The sequence below is a fragment of the Ischnura elegans genome, chromosome 9 (genome assembly GCF_921293095.1).
Source record: "Ischnura elegans chromosome 9, ioIscEleg1.1, whole genome shotgun sequence".
Classification (NCBI taxonomy): Eukaryota; Metazoa; Arthropoda; class Insecta; order Odonata; family Coenagrionidae; genus Ischnura; species Ischnura elegans.
Window position 1 is genome coordinate 106725843 of NC_060254.1, and position 26428 is coordinate 106752270.

At 37.9% G+C, this 26428-nt stretch overlaps 2 protein-coding genes across 4 annotated transcripts; both read left to right on the forward strand.

Moving 5' to 3' along the window:
• The first annotated feature begins 1529 nt into the window (after positions 1–1529).
• On the forward strand, positions 1530–21914 carry LOC124165071 (protein lethal(2)essential for life-like). 3 transcript variants are annotated; one of them, XM_046542329.1, is made up of 3 exons: positions 1530–1688; positions 2404–2847; positions 21752–21914. In XM_046542329.1, exons 2-3 carry the CDS (start codon positions 2404–2406, stop codon positions 21779–21781), a joined length of 474 nt encoding a protein of 157 aa, XP_046398285.1. In that variant the 5' UTR covers positions 1530–1688; the 3' UTR covers positions 21782–21914. The 3 variants fall into 3 exon arrangements, with proteins under 3 accessions (XP_046398285.1, XP_046398284.1, XP_046398282.1); XM_046542328.1 differs by lacking the exon at positions 21752–21914 and adding an exon at positions 3948–4553 and having other exon boundaries at positions 2398–2847; XM_046542326.1 differs by lacking the exon at positions 21752–21914 and adding an exon at positions 3948–4553.
• On the forward strand, positions 20429–23082 carry LOC124165072 (alpha-crystallin A chain-like). The gene is made up of 3 exons (XM_046542330.1): positions 20429–20596; positions 21314–21751; positions 22460–23082. The coding sequence occupies exons 2-3, from the start codon at positions 21314–21316 to the stop codon at positions 22556–22558; spliced, it is 537 nt and encodes a 178-aa protein (XP_046398286.1). The 5' UTR covers positions 20429–20596; the 3' UTR covers positions 22559–23082.
• The last annotated feature ends 3346 nt before the right edge of the window (positions 23083–26428 follow it).

Below are 26428 nucleotides of genomic sequence, written 5' to 3' on the forward strand. Positions count from 1 at the left end.
GTCAAGGAATTCACCTGGGAGTCAATAATGTGTAAATTACATAGGCATGTAGTTAAAAGTAATGAATAAAATAAAACATACAAAATTTAATAGCTAATATTTATCAGAGGTCGTTAGCAAGTTATGCGTAAGTATAACTTCTGAAGAAAATTTGCGGTAAACTTTTAAGTACAATGATAAAAAAACTCTGTTTTGTGCATAAGTCATACAACCTCATTTTGAGATTAGAAACACTGTAGTAATGGGAAAATAAGAATGTGAAATTCACTTTAAATTCCACCCCCATTGGTTATTCTTAAATTGAACATCACATCACTATCAATGATTATATAATAATTTGTATGGACAGAACGCTGCATTGGTTTGACCAATTTCTAACAGCAACCAGGTTATTTTCGAAAAAAAAATATTTTTTACTCAGTGCTGTTGTTTCATTAGTTCCACGGATTAAGTCAAATTTATAGCAAATAGGTACTTGCGTGTTTGTTCCCGTGCTTTCCTCCAAAATGAAGAGAGAGTCAACGATTCATTGAGAGCACATTTCAAATAAGAGTTTTACCATTTAACGTCATCACCGACCAAAATTCAAGCTAGACCCCAGCCATCCAGCTATGCCTAATCCGTATTTAGATAATAAACACAACAGCCACCCGGAGTGAGCTACGGCAGAGAATACATGATTTCCAAAATTTGGATATTTTTTCCATAGATATAACGACAACTAGTTATAATAGCGCAAGAAGGATTATCACGTAAACTTGCTAGTTGTATTTAAACGTAATTCTGTTGTTAATTACTAGTTTATGAAAGCACAAAAAGTTTTACCCACAATCACTGTCACCATCTCAAGTATTCAATTGACTTTATTTTATATTTTTGTGAAAGGAGGAAAAAGAAATTTATTATGTTCTGTCCATATATAATAATTTTTTCTTGTTTATTGTAAGTTATTGTTACATATATGTTTCATAATGATAATGTTTCAAAACATTATGTGTACCTACTTTTGTTTTGTTGTCTGGCCTGCCTAGAATTTGATTTTTTAAGACGGTAGCGTCCATGCTAGTTTATTTTATTTTAACCATTGAAGCTACCTAAAGCTCCATAAATTTTGTGTTACTAAAAAAAGTGTAAATGCAAGGTTGGGGTAGTAAATTCATTCATTCATTCGATTTCAACCTCTACTGTTTGGCCCACCATGTGACCCACGATGTACCGAACTCGAAGAATAACCCTCTGAACATAATATGCGTCCTATAACAGTTACGATATCAGAAATATCGATCAGCAAGCGAGTACCCTCTCGGCTGATCCAGAACAGGGGCGAAAGTTCCAGATGGTGACCCTCCCCTCCACTGCCTTCTACCCCCTCCCTTTAAGAGACCCCTCCCACCTCTTTGTCCTCTCCAGAACCTTCACGCAGGCCCTAGCAAATTCGCGGCATACGCGGAGCGAATGACTGAGACATCTGCCGACGAATGTTAGAACTAAAATGGATCGACATATATACCAACGCCCGCCAAGAATTGGTAGATTGAAAGAGGACATCAGGCGTGAAAGTTGTGACTAGAGTGTAAAGTGTGATCCCGGCGATTGAGACTGCTTACTAGTCTTCGAGAGAAGTGCAGTTAATCTTCGAGAAGTATCGGAGGAGAGCGAATATCATATCACTCGCACAAATCTGAGAGGTAAGCATACATCATTATTCAGTAATATTACGCATGTTAAGCCTGCGCACTCATGTGCAAGGATTGGTGGGACTCATCCATGGATTCCAGTTTATTCAATAGGCGAAGTTTTCATTATTCGTGAAAGAGCGATGCACTCACGGACGTCGACGGACAAGGGTCGATCAAACATCATACAGCTGGATGAGATTAAATTGAGTTAATGCTCCTCCTTGTAGTACGAAATAGGCTGGCAAAAGTGAATTGATATCTGAATTGCACTACAGTTGGTTTATTGCTCACAATCTCATGGCCACATTACTTTCCAATAATAGATTAGTACCGATCACCGACTGTGAAATGTATTTTCTCTTCCCATCTCAGTCACGCTCTTGAACAGGGGTGCCGACTCACAAAAAATATTGGGGGGCCCAAACTGGGGATCTTGCCCCAGGAATTCTTTAAGTCGTGAGTTTTTAGTATTTTAAGCATTTTAGAAGAGTCATGTGATCAGCATTAGAACCCTGATATCTGGACACTCCGGGGAAAATCGACAATTCACGCACATTTTTTCGTCACACCCATAATAAATTTTTTAGGAGTCTCGGACCCCCTCAGGCCCTATGGAGACGGCTCCACTGGTCTTGAGCATAATTCACTATTCTTAAGGAAAATCTCGTCAGTACCACCCTAGCTACAGGACCACCTTTAATCTCTAAGTTTCCTTTAATTTCAGATGTCTCGACACGCATTGGCTTTCCGACCGTGGTTCGCTGCAAACCCTTGGGCTCCTGCCCCCTCTCAGCTCTTCGACCAGCACTTTAGGCACGGCATGCACATGGACGACCTCTTCCAGCCACCCTACATTCCCTACCATGCTCCGCCAACCCACCACCGACCGTGGCGACACCTCCCGCGTGCCGACGACAGCAGAGGTGCGATGGACAAAGATGGCCTCAAGATCGTGGTGGACGTGCAGCACTTTAAGTTGGGGGAAATCACGGTGAAGCAGGAGGAGGATTGCGTGGTGGTTGAGGGGAAGCACGAGGAGACGGAGGACGAGCACGACTTCGTCTCCAGACACTTCGTGAGGCGATATACGCTCCCTCAAGGCGTCGATCACCAAGCACTCAATTCCACCCTAAGCTCCGACGGCGTCCTCACCATCACAGCACCAAAGGTGGGTGTCCAATCCGTAAAAAAACATGCGACGTAGATAGAGACCGCTACGTATTTAAAATTAATGAATATTTTCAAAATTGCTACTTCAAAATATGTTTAATCCCCGTGAGCGTCTTAATTTTGTATAATAAGGACATAACACTCTTAAAATATAACGTTCTTATTATTTATTTCAGAAAACTTGCAACTGAATTTGAGTAGCGGTCTGTGAGACCTCACGTCACTAAATTGGAAATCCAATAAACGATATGCTGGTGGGAATGATTCTAAAAAATGTTAAAAACTATTCCTAGTGATTTTTAAGAATAATTATAATTAACAATTAACAATGAAGCATTTCTAGTTGCATAACGTGGACAGTGAAGTACTTAATAAAAAGTACCATGATCGAAAAAGTGTTTTTTGATATCAGTTTTTTATCCTGTTTCAAATAACAATATTTACTGAAAAAGTTGGTTCGTATTAAGAATGCATAATATTAAATATAAGTTTGAAGTAAACTAAGCTATAAAAATGACTTTACAACGTTTTACAAATCTTTGTTTTATTGCGGTCTCCCAGACCGCAAGTCACTGATAGTGAACCAAAAATTTCACGTCACTTGTTAAGCGTTAAATTTCTTGTGAATCGAATTTGCTCTTGGTATCAGCCTTGAACGGATGGAACTGATCCATCGTTTATGATAGATGCTTCTCATATTCACTTTTGGTTTACAATTTGTTGGAGTCGCGTGCGTCCACGTTAACAAATCATTACTTCAAAGTTACATAAGGATTACTCGATGTGATCCTAAATTCACGAAAACAATGACAATGCGCCCTCATTCGGGAGCGGTTGAAACTTGAAATGCCCTCCCAACCACATCCTGCAATCGAAAACAAATCGGCATCATTCATTACTGAAAGCTATTCATCTGAAGTTTCAATCTTATGTAGTGGAGTAGTTATAACGCATCACGATGCTATTTTATGGCGAACTTTCGTAAAAATATGATTCTTTCATACTTATGGAAGTGAATCGTGGGTTGTATCTATTTCTAGCTAAGTGATACTATTGTAATCGCCGCTCTCTCATTTGAACTGCTTTATGTCATTACAGGTTAAAAAAATGCAAGAGGACAACGCGCGGACAGTGAAAATCCAGCTAACAGGAAAGTCAGTCATCAAGACTGCTGAGAAGAGAGGCTGGGGGAAGTGATTTAGCCACCAATTAAATCTTGGACTCTCGACTGTTCCTATCGCAATTTTTATAATCTCATCATTTTCCACCACGACAGAATTCCATTTCGTATTCTACAGACAGACTCCAATTAATTTATTTATTTATATTTTAATCTCTATAATTTTCCCTTATTCGCCGTGTTTATTTTATCATTGTGACCATTGTGTCACTATCACTGCGTGTTTGAGTGAGACATGCAAGTCATATTTATTTATGCGGTCAATGGACTGAGTGTATTGTGATTTTTCTGCAAGTGAAATTCCTGTGTCGAAACACTTTTTATGTACTGGAAATCTATATTGAAAATAGAACACGCAGAATTATGCTGTGATAGAGGAAGATGAAGGATAAATAATTGTTATGAGACTAAATATGTTGCTGACATGCATAACTGATTGCAGTCATTTTATTGTATTCACTGTAAATTGTTTCGTATAATCTAATTTTCTAATATTTTATAAATAAAACGTGTTTTCTTTTTAATTCATACATATTTCACTATATACCCTCTTAAACCATTTTGAAAAATATTTCTCGCTGTACGCGCATAAGCTACGGAAGTTCTTAGAAAAACCTTGAGTCACCGAAAGCATTGAGTCTCTTTTTATGTGTATGCTTGTCTCACAGAATTCATTGAGACTTTCAGATAATCGAGAGAATATTTTTTCCTCCGTGCCACGTGTACTAAATGGCAAACTTTCGATAAAACAGTTTCTAAAATTGAGAAGTAGGTATTAATTGCGGTTGCCCTAATGTTGAAAATAATTCCTGAACATCGGCACGCTTTGTCATCGGCGTCTTAGATGGACTTCATATGCAGGTGCACAAGGCAATGCCATCTTATGATATAAAAAGTTACAAATATGGCCCTGTAATGTACGGCGATAATGCTGGCGGCCTCGCAAGGGGGGGGGGGGGCATATGTATCCGCTACAGGTAAATCATTTGATGTTGATTAATTGGGTAGTTGGAGTGTAATAATTATTGAATTCTGAGAGAGGGAAGTGAATACTTCAAGCTCTGGCCCGACACTTCATATTTGCCGTGGCCTCCTGAAATACAGAGGTCTGCGATGTCGAGGTTACGCAAATTGCGTTCGATTCAATAGGGTGGTTCCTATTGTTTTTTTATTGCCTAAATCGAAAGATTATTACTCCTGGAGTACGTATTTCACGCTTTTAGATTTTTTAATGACGATATCTATTTTTAGCGATTAAATGAAAAGTGAAAAATTTCAAGCGGGAGAATACGCGACGGCTAAGTATGAATGATGGAGAAAGCCTGTGTGACGCCATTCTGGTTCCCGTTGCCGCAAAGTGAGGTGACCTTGGGGCGAGAATATGTGAGCCGCTGATATGCAGGCTGCTAGGAGATAGCAGAGTACCCTGCTATCAGGTAGCGTTTGGCTTAAAAAAGGATTATTAACACCCTATCAAACGCAGGAAACTTTCCGACCATTGGCAGTTTTAATTGGTGATTATTAAGGGATGTGTCCCTGAGCTCTTTGCCTCATGCATGCATTGGTAATCTCAGACGATGTAAAAATCCTATCTACTCGTATAGAAACTAGGTCCCTGTGACGTCACGTGGAGGGGCATCCCATGGGCGCCAATCTTGCCTTTTTCAAATGCAGTTAAAATTGACCATTGCCATTCGTCTAAACTGGGAATTATAAAACCAAATAATTTTTATATTATGAATACACGAATCGTGAGTAACGAATCGCAATCAATGGCTTTCGGTTTCTTTGATGAAGGAAACTACCATATTGCGAATGACAGTTGAAGGAGTTAATTCATTGGTCTTTGTGAGACATCTATTTTTTTTTGTTAATATTAAATAAATATTCCAAGGAAATAACATTCATTATTGGACCATAATTTGTTTTAATGATTTATCTTTATATTAAAAATGCATATTCTCCCCTAAATTCCTTTTATTGTGTCTTTAGGTTTTTGTATAAATGTGATATGAGAACTATACATCTATTGGATTCTCAATAAACATTAGAATAGTCCTTGTTTTTTATTTAACTATTACAGTATTACTCGTCCGGTTATTTAGTCTATGATTCTGGTTATTATTTTAAAGATCCCGTTAAGACGGGGGAGTTGAGTATATGGATCCCGCCGTGAGCGCACTGCCTCGAATATCACGAAATCGCGTCGCTCCGTGACACCTGCGTTCTTTGTGCGATCCCAGCGACTAAAGCAATCCCCAAAGGTCAGATCCTACTTTGCAGACAAGAAAAAGAAGTGAACAACTCAACATTTACTCCCAACAGGAACGCCCTTGCTATAAATTATTTTCCTGTCCACTTCTGCGGTAAGAATTTAACTTCAGGTTGGTTAAAATAGTGTTTGCGATGCTAATGAGTTCTTGAAGTGAGCATTTCCTTAATGGATTCATATCTTAAGAATTCTAATTTAGGTTAAAAATCTAAGTAATAATATTAAAAATCACATTTTAACTTTGTGAATAAAATACTCTACTTACAAAGAAGAGTTAGAATGGGTTCCATAAATTTTGAAAATTAAGTAAAACACGACTTTGTTCCATAAAAAACAATGTAAAATCAAATGTGCAAACTCTTATAGTTTTCTGCTTCAAACCGTACCCGGAAATGAGAACAAGAGAACAAGTTAGTAAGCGGCAGGTCACAAACTATAAGAGACCATTAATTATACATTTCCAATTTCACATTCACTCCCACCAAAAGGTTATTTATACCAATATATACAAGAATTTGAGGAATTTATATACTTCGAATGATTGACCATTTCAGAATGAGCTTGAATCGTATCCGGGTCAATATACACCAATTAAAGAAAGAATACCAAGCCACATCCATAGAAAGATAAAGCGAGTTCTAAAATGTTCTAGAAACGGCTAAAATATTCCAAAACGATTGATATGGTAAAACAAGACTTCCGATACCTCACTCTCACAGCAATGTGGAGAGGCTTCGAAGAAGGATGATTAATTAATAATAGAGCTCCCAGCAAACCTATTTTTGAAAAACGAGAAATCTTACCTCTTCCCTGCATTTACATTCTTGAAACAGTGCCTCTTACTTACAAAAATCAAGACATGTTTATTAAAAATTGTGACCTTTATGGTCACAGTATGAGAAGCCAAAATGCATTCCATGTAAGTCAGCGCAGAGTAAATAAAACGATTACAGGGATAGATCATCAGGGAATACTTATGTAAAATAAATTGCCTACCCAGATTAAAAATATTTAAAGTTCCTTTAAATTCAAGCGTGCTGTGAAAAAAAGTAATTTTATGTAAATTATTCTATAGTGTAGATGATTTTCTAATGCAAACAAATTTAATTGTTTAATTGAAATGTTTCAATCCAAAAAAATTGTAAATTGCATGTATTGAATTTTTCATTATATTGTTTTGATATTGTGCATAATGTTTTTTTATTTATATGAAGTGTAAAACATGCAATATGTTGACATAGCCATGCATAATTCATATGCTTATGGTGACTGAATAAATTGAATTGAATTGATTTGTTTACTCGGTGAAACGTGCCGCGTCAAGCAATAGAGGAAGAGCGACACACCAGGCGGACAAAATGTGAACTAACTCCACACACCACAGACGTATATATAGAAGCAAATGCCCGCTCGGAAATCGCTATATTGCTGATATTGCTATACATTTCTGATACATATTATATCGCTATAATATATATCAGAAATTGCGAGCATCAGTTGTGATCATAAACGTCGGTTTGTGACATCGAGAACTTCATCATCCTACTCCGAAGAAGGAAAACAACTAATAATATTCAAAAATAAATAGCGATAATATCCGAGAGTCGTGCAACATAATTTAACTGTAAGTGTTCGGAATTCTTCCATTTTTAAATAGCTATATCCTATGATTTATTTCGAGGCCAGGCTCGGTCTGAGCTGAATTTCTTGTTAAATTAAGTAAAAAATATCTTTTATCCATTGAATGCGAACAATACTTGCAGTCCAGAAATTAATTTTGTTGGCGGCAAAATGATGCAGGGTAACATTGGGAGGAAATTACATCAGCCTAATATTTAGTCACTTTAATTAATAAATCGGCGATGATAAAAGTTGTTTACGTTTCCCACTCAATATTCGAAGTGTATTCAAATACTCCTGTAACGATAGAGTCCAAAGGTAAGCCGATTTGTCGCCGCAATGCATTATGGAAAGAATAAAATCACTATCGTTTTAGTGGTAATAAAGTATGTGCGAGGGAAATCGCAGAATGTTACTCGAATGAATTGTTAATTGGGCAGCCACAGAGAGTATGATGTAATCTCGACCGTTATTGCTCACCCCATCTCTATTTTATTCTTACACCGCTTTGATTGTCTAGTGTACCTATTCATACGTTGAGCATTGATATCGGCTTTATATCTCGAGTAACTGAAAGACTAAGAATTTTATTCTACGTACTCCTCTTCATTGCAGATGCCTCGATTGAGAATAGTTTTTCGACCCTTATTTGCTGGCAATCCTTTGCTTTCCATAAGGAGTCCAAAGGTGATTGATGGAATTTTCATATTATGAAAGTTTTGAACAAATTTTCCGTTGAAGATAAGTGATATTAGTATAAGACAAGGTACTAAAATAAAAATCATTAAGTTTTCAAGGAAATAATTTAAAAAATAATAAATATCGCCGTCATAATTTTCTTAAAATCAACCGTTTTTGTGCTTAAAAGCTACAACTTGAACGACAAAGGCCTGCCCCCCTAGTTTTGATCGTGGGTGTGCCCTTGACGACGCTACGACTGACTCCTGGTCACTTGGCGATTTTATTGTCTTCCAACGAACTCTACCTCTCTCCCTGAAAGAAAGAAAGCCCTTTGTGGAGGAGAGAGAGCTGGTCAGGAGAAAGGGGGGTGGAAGAAAGGTTGACTACACTCTCTTCCTGGGGTTCCTCCGTGGTAGCAGAGGCTGGCTCATCGGTAGGCCCTGGGCGTGAATCGCACATATGAACTCGCTTGTAGACCTTGTTGTGGGGTGGTGGAGCAGGCATGCATATGGGCTTTCCGTGCGTTTTCTGGACCAGGAATCAACCGCGCCCATTAGAAAGAACACAACCAATCCCCGTCCACCGTTTTTCCTCCCTCCATCTTTGCCCTCTGCTTTGCACCCTTCCCTATACCCTTTCCTCACTTTTCCTCCTCTTCTCACTTGAGAAATATGGGCTGCGTCCCATCGAAAATTTGAAACAACCTTTCCCCTAAGTTCCCTACTTTTGTTCTTGCCCTGGGGTGGGCACACAAAAAAATATTATATTATTATATAATATAATATAATATAATTTTTATTAATATTATAAAAAAATTATATTATATATATATATACCTAAGTATGTGGCCGATCGAGGAGAACGGACAAAATAAACACTAATAAAAACATAGAAACACGTAGAAAGGACACTCACAAAGAATCTCTAAAACGTTTCAGCGGGTTGACCCGCTATCCTCAGTGCTGAAAGTGAACTGCTGCAGGCAGAGCCTCCAGTAGCCCTCCTTGGTGAAGTAGTGGGGGTGGAAGAAGGGGAAGGGGAGAGGGGGGGAAGGGAGGGTATGGTTTGCTTTGACTCTAATGGGCAATGTTTAGCCCGGGCGTTTCAAACGCCTTTTCAACCCAAATATGGGCCATTTCCCTCGTTCTCACCTCGATGATGGTTGCCTTCTCTTGCAGAATTTCAATGATAGTTATGGAAAAACATTTATCGAAAGAACTATTGTGTGAGGCAGTGTGAATGGGGATGGGTTTTGCAGGAGTGCCTGTGGTTGTTCATTCGGATGGATATGGGTGTGGTACATTCTCCTATGTAGTACGAGGGGGAAAAATTACAAAACAGCTTGTAGATAACGTTTAAGGAAGTACAAGACGGTGTGGAGGAAGATCTATTGATGACAGGTGAAGTGGTGGGGCGTAGCAGAGGGCAGCACTTGCAACGGGGGCGGTTGCATGGAGTCAGGGAGGAAAGTGGGGGGAGTGTGTGCCGGAGGTGGGGGCGGGTGGATTTTAAAATATTACCTAAGTTAGGTGCTCTTCTGTAGGCAATGGAGGGGCATGATGGAAGAAGAGCAGCTGTGGTTTTGTTTTTGCTGATGATGGGGTACAGATCTTTTAATATTTTTTTTTATTTTTTGAGTGCCAGGGAAGAATGTGGTGGTGAGATTAAGTTTGCTAGTTTGTTCTTTTTTGGTGCGTGGGGTGTACTGTTCGGAGGGAGAGAGTATTTTCTTTTTAAGCAGGGATTCTGGATACTCTCGTTTGAGGAGAGCATGATGGAGGTTCTGTGTGGCTCTTTGAAGAGATGGTGAATTGTTGCAGATACGATGGGCACGGACTGAGAGGGAGTAGGGGATTGCGTGTTTGGTGTGAGGTGGATGGCAACTGGTGTAGTGTAGGTATTTTTCATGGTTGGTGGGTTTTTTGTGGATGGAGGTGCTGAAGGTATTGTTTTCAAGGCGGATGTTTATGTCAAGGAAGCTAAGGGAGGAAGCAGAAATTGATGATGTGAAAGAAACGGATGAGGTGGAGTTGAGGGATGCAATGAATGTGTCAAGCGAATCACGCCCATGGGCCCATAGTAAAAAAATGTCGGCAATGCGGCGACAAGTATCCATAAAAGAAGACCTAATGGCAAATTTTAATTTTTTTGGGGGGTTTTCAACGGAATACCGGGGGTTTTATATTTGTGGTCAATTAGTGGTCACCAATCTTTCTCATAAATTCCGTGCCGATAAGTCGTAGGGGTCCGGAACATGGCGGCATTCTGACGATAAATACCCGAACAGGCGACTTTTCAGAAACAATTGTTTTGAGAAGTTTCACGGGGTTATCGGGGGTTTTAATAACTCGTAGGGTTGGAGAACACGGGCTGAATGGTTACGAAAACTACCCGGAGAGGTGCCCTTAAACAAATTAATTTTTCGGGGAGTTTCCAGGAGGTGATCGGGAGTTTTCAGGTTTTTTTCTCGTATGGTTTACGGTGGCCCGTCCTTACCAAATATTCCAGATCTAGAGCTGTGAGGGGACGGGCAGTGCGGCGTTATGTCGGCCAGAAAGTCCCAAAAAGGAGAGTTAATGTCACATTTTACATTTTTCAGGGGTTTAACGGGGATGCCTGGGGTTTATATGGGTGTACTGATAGCGATTACCAGTCGTTTTCATGAATTCCGTAGTAGTAGTAGTAGATGAGTAGTGGGGGTAGGGATCAAGGTTGGAATTGTGACGAAAAGTACCCAAAAAGTAGACTTCACAATGCAAAATTCAATTTTTTTGGGGGTGTATTGGGGGTTAATAGATTTACACTGCCAGGGGTCACCAATCGTCCACATCATTTCCGTGGCGATGAGCGGTAGGGGTTGGAAAAGCGGCGGAATTGTAACGAAAAGTACCCGAAAAGGAGACTTATATGCATAATTTATTTATTTTTTGAGGGTGTTTCAGGGGGTTCGAAGATGGCGGTATTATATGGTCACATTTATTTACTATCATATCTAAGAGAGGTTACCCCTATGACATCCATATTTCGAGAGTAATACAGTAAAAAGTAAGTCTCTCCCGGGAAACAAATGAGTAGTGTCCGCCATTTTTATTTTTTCGCGGATATATCGATTGAAACAATTCTTAAACGATTACGTTTTCCAAAACCTTATGCATAGTTGTATGTTATTGAAGAGTTTTAACAACATCGGTCAGGAATAAGTGGGCGAAATCTTGTGTTAATATTTTGGAAATCGTAATTTTTTTTCTGAGTAACCAAGGACTACGAAAAAAATTCTTACACACATTCCGTGGACAATGTTATGAGCATATATAATAATAATTTTTGTTATCCTACACCTGAAAATACGTCGAGGGGAGAGGATGGTTTATTTAACTCCTTTATTTGAATTAAGTTATTAAATCTCTCCTAAGAACCCCATAAGTATACATATATTAGATGAATGTATTCATCAGGGGCGCAGCTAGGAATTAAGGCTAGGGGGGGTTACAGGCGCAACTAATACTGGGGTGCTTGGGGTATTGCGTACCCGCCAGGGTAAGCGGGAGGTGCGAAGACCTTCCGCCGGAAAAAAAAAGATAAAAGGTTCAAAATTGTGACTGTTACGGCCCCTTGAGGGATATTTTATTAATTCTAGCACTATTCCGTAAGAAATATTAACTCAATTAAATAAAATAGATTTAACTTAAAAATTTATGTGAGCCTTGGGGGGGAGGGGGCGGAAGTGGGTTCATCCCTCCTAACCCGCCCTCGCTGCGCCACTGGTATTCATAACAGTACATAGTTGCATTCATATCTTTCCCTGTACAGTATTTCTTTCGATCTTTTCTTTCCTTTGCCGAGATTCGCCAAAATGGAACCATATAAACAAGAGTTGATTGGATTCTCATTGACCTCCTTGGGCCCATGAGGCCCTGAAATGGGCCCTGAGTCATTTCCATAAGAAATGCATATAAATTTAGTTTAAATTTAGTTTTCAATGCCTGCAGATGTTTTTGCTTTTGCATATTTAAATTAGTTATAATGGTCACATTAAGTTGAGTCATATACCATTGGAAAGAAATAGAAATGCACTTTCTTATTCCAGCAATCAAATTTCGTTTTCTACCTGATTTACGGTGAATTTAGAAACAACATTTTACTTATTGGCAGAATTGTGGATCGGAAAGAACCAATAATTTATTATTTTACTTCCTATTTCATGACTTCTATTGCTGTATTTTTCAAATATGTCTTAGTGTCCTTTTCTTCAATATTACATAAAAATTTTCAAAAATATCTCTTACACTGAATGTTTTATTGTGCTTTAAATTATTTATGCTTCAACATTTTTTCACCGAAATTTCATTTTTTTACCACTTTTTTGCGACGAAATCCACCATTTTATTCACCGAAATTCAGGAATTTTAGTCACTATTTTTCACCAGCTCCAGTAATCTCAGATGATGTAAAACTCCTGCCTACTCGTATAGAAACTAGGTCCCTGTGACGTCACGTAGAGTGTTATCGCATGGGCGCCAATCAGGCCTTTTTCAAATGTGGTTAAAATTGACCATTGCCATTCGTCTGAACTGGGATTTCTAAAACCAAATAATTTGTATATTATGAATACACGAAAGGTGGGTAACGAATCGCAATCAGTGCCTTTCGTTTTCTTTGATGAAGGAAACTACCCGAATGCATTGAGATCGCTTTTTCAAAACAATCTTGAGGATGAAATTTCGCGTCAAGGAATTCACCTGGGAGTCAATAATGTTTAAATTATATAGGTATGTAGTTAAAAGTAATGAATAAAATCAAATATACAAAATTTAATAGCTAATTTTTATCAGATATCGTTAGCAAGTTATGCGTAAGTAAAAATTGTGAAGACAATTTGCGGTACACTTTTAAGTACAATGATAATTTAAAAAAACACTAGTTTGTGCAAAAGTCATACAACCTCATTTTGAGATTAGAAACACTGTAGTAATGGGAAAATAAGAATGTGAAATTCACTTTTAATTCCACTCCCATTGGTTATTCACATCTTGAACATCACATCACTATCAATGATTATATAATAATTTGTATGGACAGAACGCTGCATTGGTTTGACAAATTTCTAACAGCTACCAGGTTATTTTCGAAAAAGAAAAATATTTTTTACTCAGTGCTGTTGTTTCATTAGTTCCACGGATAAGTCAAATTTATTACAAATAGGTATTTGCGTGTTTGTTCCCGTGCTTTCCTCCAAAATGAAGAGAGAGTCAACGATTCATTCAGAGCACATTTCAAATAAGAGTTTTACCATTTAACGTCATTACCGACCAAAATGCAAGCTAGACCCCAGCAATCCAGCTATGTCTAATCTGACTTCAGATAATAAACCCAACAGCGACCCGGAGTAAGCTACGGCAGAGAATACTTGATATCCAAAAAATGGATATTTTTTCCATAGATATAACGACAACTAGTTATAATAGCGCAAAAAATTATTTTTACGAAAACTTGCTAGTTGTATTTAAACGTGATTCTGTTGTTAATGACTACCCTAGTAGCAATGGATAACCATACAACATCCATAGGTGGTTACCAATATCCAATAAGCATTATATCTAAAAGTAATATTGCATGGATATTGAAATGATGTTAATTTTCTATTGAGTTTTGGATATTACTGGGAATGATAGACATTTCTTTAATTCCATTCAAACATACATGAACATAATTAGTGAATGCAATGTGCACCAGGGGAGCAGCCAGGAATCAAGGTTTTAGGCACAACTAGCACTGGGGGGTCTGAGGGTCTGGAATACCCGCTAGGGCAAGTGGTATATGCGAAGGCCCTCCCCTAGAATAAATGAACTTCCCTAAATTCAGATAAATGTCTCAAAATGGTGAGTTTTACGGCTTTCTGAGGGATATTTTATTGATCGCTTACACTATATATTCTATAAGTGATATTAATCAAATTAAAAGAAATGGATTAAACTTTAAAATTTCTCTAAGATCTAAGGGTAGGGGGGTTTACCCCCCGAACCCCCCCTCGCTGCGCTAGTGATGTATACTAACTATGGTTGCAATGAAAAAGGAATGCAAATATGTAGTAAATTGAACAAAATAATTTAGGCAAAAAAAAGTGAAAACAGGGACAAGCAAGTATTTTCGTAACTTTTGGTAACTATGGGAAATAAATTTGGCGTTTTAAATACCTAAGTTACATATTTTGCCCATTACATATTTCGTTATTATATTTTAATATAACGGATTAAATATCGTATTTTGAAACTTGCGCCATAACGACCGGAGGCCATCTTGCTTACCCAACAGCCATCGCAAATGTTAGTGAAACCAACTGAAACTTTGCTTGTTTACATTCGTAGTTACTGACTGTATTTTGTGACTTTACGAATTTAGCTGTGCTGTATAAACTTATTTTACAAGCAAATTTACGTTGAAGTACGCAATGGAAGGGGAAAATAATCCGTATTTCGCAGTGAAGACTGCCAAACGCCGGATTAAGTTTCTGTACCTATACTGAATTATCGGATAAAGTGGATATTAGCGGCACGAAGAGAAATAAGAAGATACCTTTGTCAGCATCAACACATCTCTGCTGAGGTGACCATGTAAATGTAAGTAAATGGAACATTTTTTCTATTCGTTAGTAAATCATTGAACTTATATACCCTTTCGTATGTATCTACTAATGCAATAAATGAACCGTTACTTTCATTCCAATTAGTATTTATGATTATTAATTACTATGTTCACTGTGTAATTACAATTTAGCATGATATTTGCTTTCGCGGCCATATAAAAATACAATCCATTCAGACCGATTAAGTCGAAATATCAGAGTTCTCGCTGAAGAATCCACTATGTTAGCAGTTGGTTATGGTATTAAAGTATCGATCTCAATGAACTCGTGTACGAAGGGTTTTTTCGGGGAAAATTGTTCTAGAAACCGCAGCCAATTGGCGAATAAGGGGCTCCAACTCCGGTTCATCTGGGTTTTTTCTTGAAAATGAATAACCATTGGGAATATGTCGAAGAATTATAGTAATTTGTATAGTATACTTTGTTAATTTCATTGCAGATTTCCGAGTTGGCCCTCATTGGAGGCAACACTTCTAAGGAAATGATTGTACGAACTCTCCGGTGTGTCATGAAATACTAAGTTTGGCAGCCAACTATAGTTGGATAGGCTACAAAAAGAAAAGAGTATTTTCTGAGCTTGGCCTGGAAACAATAATTTTTGGTAAGTTTTATATTGCATTTTTTTCATCATTAGGGGAGAGGGTAGATACTGGGGCAATTCTAAATCAAAAGGATATTTCTTTGTGAAAAAAACCCTAACAAACATCTATCCCTTTCTTCAGTAAGACTTATTTCTTAACCTCTTCATCTCTACTTCATAATTTATTGTATTACATCTCTCTTCCTTATTTTCTAATAAATTGTTCCTTCAAAAATTTTATAAATTACCTATGATGATTAATTGGACTACATGTTGTTGATATCATTGTCACAGGAAATACCTCTTTTTTTACAGATGCAGTTCGACATTCTCATCTAAGTGCTTCATCTAAGGAGCTAGAAAATTACATAAAGGATTAGCTTACAATTATACATGCCAAATTTAGGGATGCTTAAAAGAAAGGCCATCATATTGATCATCCTAATCAATAGTGCAGTTCTCACTTATAAGTAGCATTAGTGTGGAATTAATTTTCCCATATTATGTCAATTGGTGATTTAACTTTTAAGTTATATTGAATAACAATATTCTCCTTATTAATGTGAAACATGATATTTTTGTGGAAGTATTCTAATGCTGTTAATTAGTGTAGCTTGTTTTAAAATTCTTTTAGAAAATACTACTTTAGTTGTTCCATTTTGGGCATTAAGATACATTGGAAAATAAATAGATTTGTGATTACATAAATGCATAAAAGTACTAGAATTTATTTTTCTGTTAATAACGAAATGAGTTTGATTAATGATTGATTTTTCTAACTTCTGCTATGAAATGAATCATCTAAAATTAACCATGCCAGTTTCTAATGACTTCTTCAATGAAATTGATCTTTATATTCTCTTGATTGGGTTCATTACTTAATTTCTAGTGAATTTCCCATTTGGATATGAAACCATATATAAATTATGTGCATATAATTACTGTCCTAGGCATTTCCCGTGAAAGAGTGAAATATATATTTTCAATCTCCCTCTTGAAAATGCATTACACACTTCTGTAAAGAATTTAGACTTTAAAAATTAGGTAGAGCAATTGTATGCACAATTTGTATGGTTGAATATTGCAACAATAGGAGGAGTTCATAAGGGGGGCAAGACCCCCAGTATGGACCCCCAATATTTTTTACAGGTCGGCAACCCTGCTCATGGTCTTTAAAGCTAAGGCTAAAAATATTTGGCACAGCGATCACATGTACTGTTACTGCGTGGTTTAATCCTGACTGCAAATAGGGTTGTTCACCATATTTTTTTTATTTAAGAAATCGAAAGATCGTGCTTCAGAAGGAGCAATGACAATAATATTATGCTATTTTCTTAATTGTACATGTTTAGAGAAGGCTTTAAACAGTGACAAATTTTACGTTACGCCAAAAAGCCCTACTTCCATCTTGAATTGATGTGTGACGTCACAAGCCTGTAGATGCCCTACTGCAGTGTTGTTTAAGTGGCTCAGCAGGGTTATTCCACTTTTTTTCAAGATCTCCAGCGTCTGCCGCCAGATCAGTGTTTAAAGAAAATCCAAATTTATCCTTTAATAAGAGTAATAATAAGCAAAATTACCCTTACTTGTACATATTTATTGCTCATCATATCATAAATAGCACTACAACGTACACATTTCACGAGTTGTCTTTTTGATACGAATTATTCGAATATATTCCGAATCAACTGATTCAACGAAAAACTTGACTCACAATAAATATAAAACACTAATAAAACATGATAATCGGTTTTCCAATCACTATGCACACGCTAAAAGAATTTGCACTCCTTGAAGTTCGAAAGATTCTCCACACCTCACTTCTCACTCATCACTAACGACTTAGAATCAGTTTACGTTATTTCACATTGACATTTCGAGGACAATGAAATGAATAGGCTGAAACAAATAGCTAAACCGGTTATTGTAACATCAAAAAACTTCGAATTTCACTATTACTCTTACCCGTACTCTTATGCCTCATTCACATTACGATCGTCCGAGCCGTCGTCCTAACGATAGTTGACCGAACTAGCCGTGTGAATGCAAGTTCTGACTATAGTTGACGTAGTTCCGAACGTTGCCACTTTACGATGGTTAGGCGCTGGGAGACCGGAAACGGAAGCGACAAGAGAAAGACGAAAAGCTCGTGAAGCTCTATTTTTTCCATGGACATTTCATGGATTTGTCCTTGGAAGGAAGAATATGGGCGGAAGAAAAATGATTCGGTAAATACACGTTAAACACAGTAATATCTTGTCCATGCATACCTCAACAGCTTTGCTAACATTCAATTTCCCGTTCACTTTAGATGTCAGCACTTGAGGGCAGCACAGGTTTTAACCATCGTAATGTGAATGCACGATAGTTACGACGACGGCTCGGACGATCGTAATGTGAACGAGGCATTACCGTAACCAAAATATGACCAAAACAAAAACAAACAACAGCGCAACGAAATTCGTGAAATGTAAACACTCGTGAATGCTCAAAATGAATAGGTAATAAAATCAAACGGAACTTAGAAGCGAACAAACGATTGAAAATTAATATGCGTTCGATGTATCCCTAAAGCACAACTAGCTCAAATATGAAAAATATCCCCTAGGCAATAGTTAGATACCTTAGATCGAAATGTATAGGGTTGATTGAACTAGCATGGAAGAAATAAATAATTTCGTCGAAGCAGTTACATTCACAACTCACTTCACTCTTTACTTCATCGTCTATATGCAATCATTCACTTAGGGGTACATTAAGGGCACAAATTGTGTTCACTTGCACTAGAAGCACAATGAAAGTTCACTGCACGTAGTTTCCTAGCAAATGCAGCAATACAAAACTTTCAATTCCTGTCAACGCTACATACATTGCCTGCCTAACTTGAAGAATGGATTTCATGTCGCCTTGATCCATCCGGAAGCTTCATGCACAACATAGGCCATTTCAAAATAAGGAATAACCTTGGCAAATGTCCAGTCGGCATGCAGAGTACTCAGCTTGGCATCGAGCGATCGAGGGTACAGGCCAGCCGTACAGGCTTGTTTCGTCATCACCTCTATTTCAAGATGGCCGACCGTTTTTGGCGGCGTTTAAAATTGTTCGAATTTTGATTGCTAATAATTCCATCATTACTTTTTCAACGCATCTGTCATTCATCCCAATCAAAATGAAATTACATCAGAAGTGATATACATTCGTTTTTTTAGACCGTTTTGATAGGCTTGAACAACCCTATTCTCCTAAGGGCAGGCACGCACTAGCGCGACCACGACCAACAAATTGCTTTGCAACAAATGGAGCGACGTGCACTAGGCCAAGTGTGACTCGTTGGTCCAAGTTTTTTGAATTAGGTCGTCCCCAACCCTGCGGTCGTTGCGGCCAGAAATTACACATATAGTAATGGCGCGCCACGCACTGACTCCGACTTCACTCCAACCCGACCATACCAACTGAGCAAGTGGTGAATGTGTTTTGCTATCGTGGTCGTGCTCTGGTCGGAAGGTGTGCGGCAGAGATCTGCCATGGTCGTGGTCGCGCTAGTGTGCGCCTGCCCTATGAGGAGGATGGGGACCCCAATCTAGTTCATATCCATGATGGATAAGAATTAGATATCAGATTAATATCCAAGTTGGATGTTCTATGGATGGCTTTTGGTGGTAACTTCGATACTATGTGGGTATTCATACAATATTGTTGGATGAAAATTAGATATTAGGTAATATCAAAGTTGGATATTTCATAGATGGCATTTGGCGGCAACTTCGTATATTATGTGTATATCCAAGCAATATTGTTGGATGAAAATTGGATATCCTTTGGATATTATAGTTGGATATTATAGATATTGTATGGATATTGTATAGATATCAATTGCTACTAGGGTAGTTTATGAAAGCACAAAAAGCTTTACCCACAATCACTGTCACCATCTCAAGTATTCAATTGACTTTATTTAATATTTTTGTGAAAGGAGAAAAAAGAAATTTCATTTGTTCTGTCCATATATTATACTTTGTTCTTGTTTATTTTAAGTTATTGACACATATATGTTTCATAATGATAATGTTTCAAAACATTATATATACCTACTTTCTTTTTGTTTTCTGGTCTGCCTTGAATTTAATTTTTTAAGAGGGTAGCGTCCATGCTAGTTTTTTTTTATTTCAACCATTGAAACTACGTAAAGCTCCATTAATTTAGCATTTAAAAAAATGTATATTCAAGGTTAGAGTAATAAAAACATTCATTCATTCACTTACAACCTCAAGTGTTTGGGCCAACATGCGACCCGCGGTTTGGCGAACCAAAATCACTGAACATAATATACTTCCTATGGTAGGTATGAGATCAGAAATATCGATCAGCAAGCGAGTACCCTCTCGGCTGATCCAGAGCATGGGCGAAAGTTCCAGAGGGTGACCCTCCCCTCCACTCCTCTGTCCCCCTCCCTTTAAGAGACCCCTCCCCTCCTGTTTGTCCTCTCCAGAACCTTCCCGAAGGTCCTAAAAAATTCGCGGCGTACGCGGAGCGGATGACTGAGACATCTGCCGACGAATATTGGAACTAAAATGGATCGACATATATACCAACGCCCGCCAAGAATCGGTAGATTGAAAGAGGACATCAGGCGTGCAAGTTGTGAGACTAGAGTGTAAAGTGTGATCCCAGCGATTAAGACTGCTTACTAGTCTTCGAGAGAAGTGCAGTTAATCTTCGAGAAGTACGGGAGGAGAGCGAATATCGACATATCACTCGCACAAATCTGAGAGGTAAGCATACATCATTATTCAGTAATATTACGCATGTTTAGCCTGCGCACTCATGTGCTAGGATTGGTGGGACTCATCCATGGATTCCAGTTTATTCAATAGGCGAAGTTTTCATTATTCGTGAAAGAGCGATGCACTCACGGACGTCGATGGGCAAGGGTCGATCGAACATCATGCAGCTGGATGAGATCAAATTGAGTTAATGCTCCTCCTTGTAGTACGAAATAGGCTGGCAAAAGTGAATTGATATCTGAATTGCACTACAGTTGGTTTATTGCTCACAATCTCATGGCCACATTACTTTCCAATAATAGATTAATACCGATCACCGACTGTGAAATGTATTTTCTGTTCCCATCTCAGTCACGCTCTTGAACAGGGGTGCCGACTCACAAAAAATATTGGGGGGCCCAAACCTGGGATCTTGCCCCAGGAATTCTATAAGTCGTGAGTTTTTAGTATTTTAAGCATTTTAGAAGAGTCATGTGATCAGCATTAGAACCCTGATATCTGGACACTCCGGGAAAATCGACAATTCACGCACATTTTTTCGTCACACCCATAATCAATTTTTTAGGGGGCTCGGGCCCCCTCAGGCCCTATGGAGTCGGCTCCACTGGTCTTGAAAATAATTCACTATTCTTGACAAGGAAAATTTCGTCATTACCACACTAGCTACAGGACCACCTTTAATCTCTAAGTTTCCTTTAATTTCAGATGTCTCGACACGGATTGACTTTCCGACCGTGGTTCCCTGCGAACCCTTGGGCTCCTGCCCCCTCTAAGCTCTTCGACCAGCACTTTGGTCTAGGCATGCACACGGACGACCTCTTCCAACCGCACTACATTCCCTATCATGCTCCGCCAACCCACGACCGACCGTGGCGACATTTCTCGTGCGCCGACGTCAGCGGAGATGCGAAGGATGGCTTCAAGATCGTAGTGGACGTGCAGCACTTTAATTTGGGGGAAATCACGGTGAAGCAGGAGGAGGAGAGCGTGGTGGTTGAGGGGAAGCACGAGGAGACGGAGGACGAGCATGGCTTCGTCTCCAGACACTTCGTGAGGCGATATGCGCTCCCTCAAGGCGTCGATCACCAATCCCTCAACTCCACCCTAAGCTCCGACGGCGTCCTCACCATCACAGCGCCAAAGGTGGGTGTCCAGTCCGTAAAAAACATGTGACGTAGCAGTTGAGTCCATTGAAACCCTTAACCGATGACTTGCGGTCTGAGGGACCGCTGGGTATATAAAATAATGAATATTTTCAAAATTGCTATTTCAAAAAATGTTTAATCCTCTTGAGCGTCTTAATTTTGTATAATAAGGACATTGAACTATTTTAAAATTTTACGTTCTTATTATTTATTTCTGAAAACTTGCAACTGAATTTGAGTAGCGGTCTGAGAGACCTCACAACACTAAATTGGAATTCCAATAAACGTAATGCTGGTGGAAATTATTCAAAAAGTTGTTAAAAACAATTGCTAGTGATTTTTCAAGAATAATAATAATAATTAACAATTTATAAGGAAGCATTTCTAGTTGCATAACGTGGATAGTTAAATACTTAATTAAAAGAGTACCATTATTGAAAAAGTGTTTTTGATATAAGTTTTTTGATCCTGATTCAAATAACAATTTTCACTGAAAAAGCTGGTTAGCAATCGAAAGCAATCTTATATAGCGGAGACGTTATAACCCATCACGATGTTATTTTATGGTGAACTGCCGTAAAAATATGATCATTTCATAACTTCCTTTCATACGTATCGAAGTGAATCGTGGGTTGTATCTATTTCTAGCTAAGTGATACTATTGTAATCGCCGCTCTCTCATTTGAAATGCTTTATGTCATTACAGGTTAAAAAAATGCAAGAGGACAATGTGCGGACAGTGAAAATCCAGCTAACGGGAAAGCCAGCCATCAAGAATGCAGAGAAGAGAGGTTGGAGGGAGTGATTTAGCCACCAATTAAATCTTGGACTCTCGACTGTTCCTATCGCAATTTTTATAATCTCATCACTTTCCACCACGACAGAATTCCATTTCGTATTCTACAGACACACTCCAATTCATTTATTTATTTATATTTTTAATCTATATAATTTTTCCTAATTCACCGTGTGAATAAGGGAAAATTATATTGTGACCATCGTGTCACTATCAATGTGTGTTTGAGTGAGGCATTCAAAAGACATATTTATTTATGCGGTCAATGGACTGAGTGTATTGTGATTTTTTTGCAGGTGAAATTCCTGTGTCGAAACACTTTTTATGTACTGGAAATCCATATTGTAAATAGAACACGCAGAATGATGCTGTGATAGAGGAAGATGAAAGATAAATCATTGTTGTGAGACTAATATGTTGCTGACATTCATTAAGTGATTGAGGTCAGTAATTGTATTGTAATCACTGTAAATATTTTCGTTAAATCTAATTTTCTAATATTTTTTTAAATAAATGTGTTTTTGGAAAATTAATACATATTTCATTGTATACCCTCTTAAACCATTATGAAAAATATTTCTCGCTGTACGCGCATAAGCTACGGAAGTTCTTAGAAAAACCTTGAGTCACTGAAAGCGGTGAGTCTCTTATTATGTGTATGCTTGTCTCACAGAATTCATTGAGACTTTCAGATAATCGAGAGAATATTTTTTCCTCCGTGCCACGTGTAATAAATGGCAAACTGTTTCGGTAAAACGGTTTCTAAAATTGAGAAGTAGGTATTAACTGCCGTTGCCCTAAAGCTGGAATTAATCCCTGAACATCTGAAAACTTTGTTATCGGCGTCTTAGATGGACTGCATAATAGAAGCGGATACAGAAAAAACATCACAAGGGGTGCACAAATGATATCTTGAGCTACCTTTACTTTTATCGTAATAATTGAAACAATCAAGTTTTCATACATTTTTATATAAACTGATTATGCACATGCACAAGGCAATGCCATCTTATGATATAAAAAGTTACAAATCTGGTTCTGTAATGTTCGGCGATAATGCTGGCGGCCTCGCAAGGGGGGGGGGGGCTCCCCCCATATGAATGCGCTACAGCTTCATCATTTGATGTTGATTAATTGGGTAGTTGGAATCTAATAATTATTGACTTCTGAGAGAGCGAAGTGAATACTTCACGCTCTGGCCCGACACTTCATATTTGCCGGGCCCTCTTGAAACAAAGAGGTCTGCAAAGTCGAGGATATGCAAATTGCGTTCGATTCAATTGCGAATGACAGTTTAAGAGTAATTCATTGGTCTTTGTGAGACATTTATTATTTTTCGTTCATATTAAATAAATACTCCAAGCGAATAGCATTCATTATTGGACCAACATTTGTTTTGATGAATTATCTTTATATTAAATGCATATTCTCACCTAAGTTCCTTTTTTTGTGTGTTTAGATTTTTGTACAAATGTGCTACGATAACTATAAATCTATTGGATTCTCAATAAATAATAGATGATCCTTGTTTTTTATTTAACTATTACAGTATTACTCGTCCGGTTATTTGGGTATTATTTTAAAGATTTTAAGACGGGGGATTTAGCATAGGGATCTAGCCGCGAGGGCACTGCTTCGAATATCACGGAATCGCGTCGCGTCATGACACCAGCGTTCTTTGTGCGATCCCAGCGACTAAAGCAATCCTCAAAGGTCAGAGTCTACCTTACAGACAAGAAAAAGAAGTGAACAACTCAACATTTACTGCCAACAGGAACGCCCTTACTATAAATTATTTTCCTTTCCACTTCTGCGGTAAGAGTTTTAACATCAGGTTGGTCAAAATGGTGTTTGCGATACAAATGAGTTCTTGAAATTAGCATTTTCTCAATGGATTCGTGTCTTAAGAATTCTAATTAAGGCTAAAAATCTAAGTAAAAATCTTAATAACCATATTTTTAGTTTGTGATTATGTAACTCTACTTACAAAGAAGAGTAAGGATGGGATCCATAAATTTTGAAAATTTAGTTAAACTCGACTATGTTTCATGAAAAACAATGCAAAATCAAATGTGCAAACTCTTATAGTTTTTCTGTTTCAAACCGTATCCGCAAATGAGAGGATGAATACGAGTTAGGAAGCGTCAGTTCACAAACTATATAAGAGAACAGTTGAGTTATTTATGCATAGAGAGGTCCAATTTCACATTCACTCCCACGAAAAGATTATTTCTACCCATCTTTGCAAGAATTTGTAGAATTTATATGCCTACGTCGAATGATTGACCATTTCAGAATGAGCCTGTATCGTATCAGGGTCAATATACACCATTGAATGAAAGAAAATCCATCCACGTCCAAAACAAAAGTTAAAGCGAGTTCTAAAATGTTCTAGAAACGGCTAAAATATTCCTAAACGATTGATATGGAAAAAAACAAGACTTCTGATACCTCACTTTGACAGCAATGTGGAGAGGCTTCGAAGAAGGATGATTTGTTTACGCGGTACCGCCTCTAGCAAAAGAGGAAGAGCGACACATCAGGCGGACGAAATGTGAACTAACTCCACACACCACAGACGTATATACATATAGAAGCAAACGCCCGCTCGGAAATCGCTATATTGAATCAGAAATTGCGAGCATCAGTTGTGTTTGAGCGTCGGCTTGTGACATCGAGACCTTCATCATCCTACTCCGAAGAAGGAAAACAACTAACAATATTCCAAAAGAAATAGCGATAGTATCTGAGAGTTGTGCAGCATAACTTAACTGTAAGTGCACGGAATTCTTCCATTTTTTAAGTGGAATCCAATTATTTATTTCGAGGCCAGGCTCCGTCTGAGCTGAGTGTTTTGTTAAATTAAGTAACAAATATCTTTAAACGATTGAGTGCGAACAATGACTGTAGTCAAGAAATTAATTTCATTGGCGACAAAATGACGCAGCGTAACATTGGGAGGAAATTACATCTGCCTAATATTTAGTGCCTTTAATAAATAAATCGGAGATGATAAAAGTTGTTTACGTTTCCCACTCAATATGCGAAGTGTATTCATATACACCTGTAACGATAGAGCACAAAGGTAAGGCGATTTGTCGCCGCAATGCATTATGGAAAGAATAAAATCACTATCGTTTTAGTGGTAGTAAAGTGTGTGCGAGGGAAATCGGTTAATGTTACTCGAATTAATTTTTAATTGGGCATCCTCAGAGAGTATGATGTAATATCAATCGTTAATACTCACCCCACCTCTATTTCAGTCTTACACCGCTTTGATAGTCTAGTGTACCTATTCATACGTTGAGCATTGATATCGGCTTTATATCTGGAGTAACTGAAAGACTAAGAATTTTATTCTACGTACTCCTCTTCATTTCAGATGTCTCGATTCAGAATAGTTTTTCGACCCTTATTTGCTGGCAATCCTTTGCTTTCCATAAGAAGTCCAAAGGTGAGTGGTGAAATTTTCATATCACGAAAGTTTTGAACAAATTTTCTGTTGAAGATAAGTGATATTAGTATGAGACAAGGTTCTAAAATAAAAATCATTAATTTTTCAAGCAAATAATTATAAAAATTATAAATAGCCGTCATAATTTTCTTAAAATTAACCTTTTCTGTGCTAAAATGCTACAACTTGAACGACAATGGCCAGCCCCCCAAGTTTTGATCCTGGGTATGCCCTTGACCACGCTACGACTGACTCCTGGTGACTTGGCGATTTTATTGTCTTCCAACGAACTCTACTTCTCTCCCTGAACTGGGTCCAAACTTTTCAACTGTCATAAGTGTGGTAGCCTACAGTCATCACAATTGGAACTCCACTTACTTACGTCTTTTACTTACTGACATAGAGCATTCGATTATGGACATTCA

Bases quoted from the DNA above. Each gene is read 5' to 3' on its own strand.
- LOC124165071 (XM_046542328.1), top strand. From the start codon at position 2,404: ATGTCTCGACACGCATTGGCTTTCCGACCGTGGTTCGCTGCAAACCCT. The intron at 2,848-3,947 runs GTGGGTGTCCAA...ATGTCATTACAG, and splicing joins TCACCATCACAGCACCAAAG to GTTAAAAAAATGCAAGAGGA.
- LOC124165072 (XM_046542330.1), top strand. From the start codon at position 21,314: ATGTCTCGACACGGATTGACTTTCCGACCGTGGTTCCCTGCGAACCCT. The intron at 21,752-22,459 runs GTGGGTGTCCAG...ATGTCATTACAG, and splicing joins TCACCATCACAGCGCCAAAG to GTTAAAAAAATGCAAGAGGA.